The sequence below is a fragment of the Syzygium oleosum genome, unplaced genomic scaffold (assembly GCF_021117445.2).
Source record: "Syzygium oleosum isolate NSW1041296 unplaced genomic scaffold, Sole_v2.1 Sole_v2.07, whole genome shotgun sequence".
In the NCBI taxonomy this organism is placed as follows: Eukaryota; Viridiplantae; Streptophyta; class Magnoliopsida; order Myrtales; family Myrtaceae; genus Syzygium; species Syzygium oleosum.
The window spans coordinates 8,963,725-8,967,979 of record NW_026607491.1 but is presented as its reverse complement, the minus strand read 5'-3'; the positions used below and the strand labels follow the sequence as shown (position 1 = coordinate 8,967,979).

Below are 4,255 nucleotides of genomic sequence, written 5' to 3'. Positions count from 1 at the left end.
GTTTGTTAATTAAAAAAAAAAACCAAATTTCCTCTATAATAAGCAATGTGTACATGAGAAGAACACCGATCATGTAGGATTTATAAATACTTCACTGAAGGTGAAGGGCGATCTACTCTGGTGCGATGGCGTGTGAGCAATTAATTGAAGAAAGATTTCAGACCGCCGCCGCTGTCCATTGTTGACATTGTTCGAAGCGCGATGCGTGTGAGCAAACTAGAGCGAACTACTCGTCCTTTGTCCGTTTCTCCTTGGACTAAGCCAAACTACTTCCCTAGACTAGCTCGAATGCTCGCGTGCGTGCTGGGAAATTTCTCTTGCATTTTTTATGTATTGATCGACTGAAAAGGCTATATATAATTTAGTGGGCATGATGCTCATTGAAGATACGTTCCTGTTATGTTTTCCTTCTAATTCTTACACTAGTGTACATATATATGTGCTGGTGGATATAGAATTCCGGTGTGGGTCGCAACTAACAAGTCAGTCAGTCAGTCGGCACATAATCACTGATCAGTTCTCGTGCTGAAAATCCCTTCAACTTCAAGGGCTTTGGCATCGTGCCGTAAGGGTTTGCACAGCCACCATTATATCGAAGAGAGAAAAAGAAAAACAAATCGGTGGATGATGAACACCTCGTCACTGTTGGCGAAATCTTGTTTGAACCTTAGCGGTTGAATGAACAGCTTCTCGTGCAGGCCCAAACGGCACATTCTGATTCAGGCAACTTTCTTTTTCAGCAGATTTTTCCCTTGATTTTTTTTTCTTGCAGATTTTTCCTTAGGTACGAATGGCCGGAGGAGGAAACCAAGACCAGATCACCCGAGAAACGGACTGCCATGTGATCGGGGTGCCGAGCAAATGGTCATATTCCATGGAGATGCGGTTCAAGCAATGGCCGACTCTTCTGAAACCCTCTGCCAGTAAGCGCTCCTGCTGCATTTTCAGAGCCCCACAAAGCCTGCTTCAGATAAACGAGAAGGCTTACGAGCCCCAAATCGTCTCCATCGGTCCATACCACCATGGCCAACAACGGCTGAATATGGTCGAGCAGCACAAACCTCGATTCTTCTCCACTCTCCTCGAACGAACTAAAAATAGCGGCGTGGGCCTTGACGACTATTTCAATGCCATTGCATTGAGGGAGAATGACATTCGGGATTGCTACTCAGAGCTTCTTCATTGTGAAAGCTCGGCTCTAGTGGAGATGATGGTCCTCGATGCCTGCTTTATTGTCGAGGTGTTCCGCATCTGTGGGGGAGTATTTGAGCCTGATCTCGACGATCCTTTCTTCGCAACGCCATGGATGTACATCATCCTCATAAGGGACCTTCTGCGGATCGAAAACCAGATCCCTTTCTTTGTCCTTCAAGAGGTTTTCAACTTATCGAATGGCAACACTGAGAATGAAGCCAACCAACGCTCCCTCAGTGAGCTCGCGCTACTATTCTTCAACATCGCGGCTCAAAGGCCAGAGGGACAACTGGAGAAGTTCTACACGGTAAGCAAAGCCAAACACTTGCTTGACTTGTTCCGACTGAGTCTTGTCGGCCATTGGGATGTGGAAAAAGGTGTAAATGCCAATGACGACTGCTTAGAATTGATCCCATCAGCGAGGCAGCTTCTTCGCTCCGGGATTAAATGCAAGCTGAGGAAGGGTGACAACTTGAACTTACTCGACATCAATTTCAATCGTGGTGAACTTCAAATCCCTCGTTTGACTCTAGACGATTTCATGAGCTTCTTCTTACCCAACTGCATCGCCTTTGAGCAGTGTTACTGCTACTCCTCCAGGCACATGACCAGTTACATCATCTTTATGAAATGTCTCGTGGGCACAGAAGCGGATGCAGAGCTCTTATCTGAGAACCAACTACTAGTGAATTATTTGGGATCGAATGCAGAGGTCGCGACTTTCTTCAATGATCTGGGTAAGGACATTGCTTTTAGTATCAAGATAAGCTATTTGGCCGAGTTATTTAGGCAAGTGAACAGATACCACCGAAGCCCATGCCGCATGACTTGGACGGGGTTCAAGAACAAATACTTTGGTAGTCCTTGGTCCTTCATGTCGGCTATTGCTGCCATTCTTCTGTTGGGTCTTACCGTCCTTCAAGCATTTTATGCGGTCTATGGGTATTACCGTCCCCGGAAGTAACCGACACTCGGCAACGCATTTTTGGGGAGACGTGAACCTAGGGCAAAATTTGATATATGTTTTGAGGTTCTTTTTTTGCTTTGGTCGAAATGTTTTGAGGTTCTAGATGGCTCGAGTACAGCCACGAGTCTTCTTGACAATAATGCTAATACTATTTTCCCCCTTGGTGCTGTAGCTCATTTGTCAGTCTTCCATCGTCTAAGCAAGTTTTTCTCCTCAAAAGATTGTGGTCACAGCACATATCAACGGTCTGTATTCATTTGGCCTATAGAATATAGTTCAAGGAGCATTTTTTTCGTCAACCATCTGTACGAAAATCATGCTTAGTTACATCCTCCTCCAATGCTATGTCCAACTCTACATCAACCCCCTTTTCAATTCCGATTTTTGATAGCAGCAACTCTGGCTGTCTACCACAATTATTGGAATTATTTCTACCTAAGGCTACTCTGGCAAATATGTGATTGGGAAAACTAACTAAAGCTTGTTCTCCAATTCTGACTTGACAACAAAGTGATCAAATTCTTCAGAAAATAGGTTTTTCAAAGATGGATTGAATGATGGATATATTAAAAAGGCATGCCAGCTCTTGAGAGCAAAGTGAGAAATGGAATTTGCTAGATTGATTTAAATGACAACAAGTAAACTGCTTCAAAAGTAAATTCGAAGGAACGGAAAATCAAAGGAAATTAAAAGAACAGTGCAGAAATCAAAGGAATGAAATTAAAGGAAATCAAAGCGAACAAGAAAAGAAATAATTGGAAAGCAAATTCGACTGGAATTGAAATCGAAGGAAAGTTACAAATCCCTCAATTGGAAATATTGAAACGAACATTACACTAGTATTCATAAACGCACATTATGAATTATATAAGTTTAAACCTATTGTGACATTCTAAATTTCAACCCACTTAGTATTTATGAAATGCGTAATTTCAATAACGTACTTGTAGTGAATCTCGCCCAGAATTGATCACCCTTGGGATACTAACTAGTAGGGAAAGGCTAATTAGGGATTTAGATTCGCGCGACCATAGAACCTGACCATGGACTGACTTTCGACCATAAAGATTGTCGAGGTGATATTTTGGGCTAATATAAACCGATCTAAGGATGGTCAGGGATCGATTTGCAAATGTCGTATAATTGGATCGCGGGTGATTCGGCCTTGCTAAAATACGAATTTGCAAACGATCTCAAACCTATTCCAAACGATCGCGTTCTTTAGAACTAATAATTGATCCTCGCAATTACATGATAATCGAGGTCGCCATGGTTCAAGTGAACTTAAACGTGGCTCGATTTAGTATCGACCACGGGTCGAATATACGAATTTTCCCGAAAGCCGCCCGTTAGTTTGAGATAAGCTCAAGTTGCGTTTATTTGAGTTTGGTCATTAAATAGAGACTGAGTTTCGGTATTGAAAATTGTGAAAGTCATGACAGAGTAATTGGACGACGTCGTTATGATTGTGGTCAGCTTCGGATTTGTCCGGATTTGTCAGAAAATTGAAGTTTTGACAGGAAGTGGAAAATGACCGTTTTGCCCCTAGGATTTTGTGAAGGCTAAGTATAAAAGTGGAAGGGCATTTTGGTTATTTCACCCTCACTTTAAAAATATAAATTTTTGGACGATTTTGCCCCTGCACTTTTTGTGAAATTCCCGTTTTACCCTTGGATATTTTTTTGGTAAGGATTGATCTTGGCCGTTGATCCTTAGATAAGAACAAATCTTGGCCATCGGATGGAAAGTAGAGAGAGGGGCAAGATGGTAATTTTGGCTAGGAAAAGGACACCAATTATTGGTGTCACTCATATTTAATTTCCTTTCTCTCTCTCTCTTTCTCTCTCTCCATCTCATTCACACCAAAACCCCCTCCCTCTCCCCCTTGGCCGAATCAACCCTCTCCCTTCCCCCTTGGCCGTGAGTTGGCCGGAGCCGTGCCGGATCGCTGCGCGCTCGCCGTCCGCCGTGTGTTCCACCGCCGGACCGCCGTGGCCGCTGCTCCTTTGCTGCCTTGCCGCCCCCTTGAGAGGCTATTCTTGCCTAGAAATTTCAGGTAAGTGACACCCTAATCCCTATTTAGGATTTCGGGTA

The 4,255-nt window shown here is 43.4% G+C and overlaps 1 protein-coding gene across 2 annotated transcripts; it reads left to right on the top strand.

Moving 5' to 3' along the window:
• The first annotated feature begins 684 nt into the window (after window positions 1-684).
• LOC115673207 (UPF0481 protein At3g47200-like) lies at window positions 685-2,332 on the top strand. 2 transcript variants are annotated; one of them, XM_056313272.1, is made up of 2 exons: window positions 685-1,697; window positions 1,775-2,003. In XM_056313272.1, the coding sequence occupies exons 1-2, from the start codon at window positions 791-793 to the stop codon at window positions 1,864-1,866; spliced, it is 999 nt and encodes a 332-aa protein (XP_056169247.1). In that variant the 5' UTR covers window positions 685-790; the 3' UTR covers window positions 1,867-2,003. The 2 variants fall into 2 exon arrangements, with proteins under 2 accessions (XP_056169247.1, XP_030451159.1); XM_030595299.2 differs by having other exon boundaries at window positions 685-2,332.
• Window positions 2,333-4,255: the final 1,923 nt, after the last annotated feature.

Excerpts from the sequence above, each read along its gene's own strand:
- LOC115673207 (XM_030595299.2), top strand. The coding sequence starts at position 791 with ATGGCCGGAGGAGGAAACCAAGACCAGATCACCCGAGAAACGGACTGC.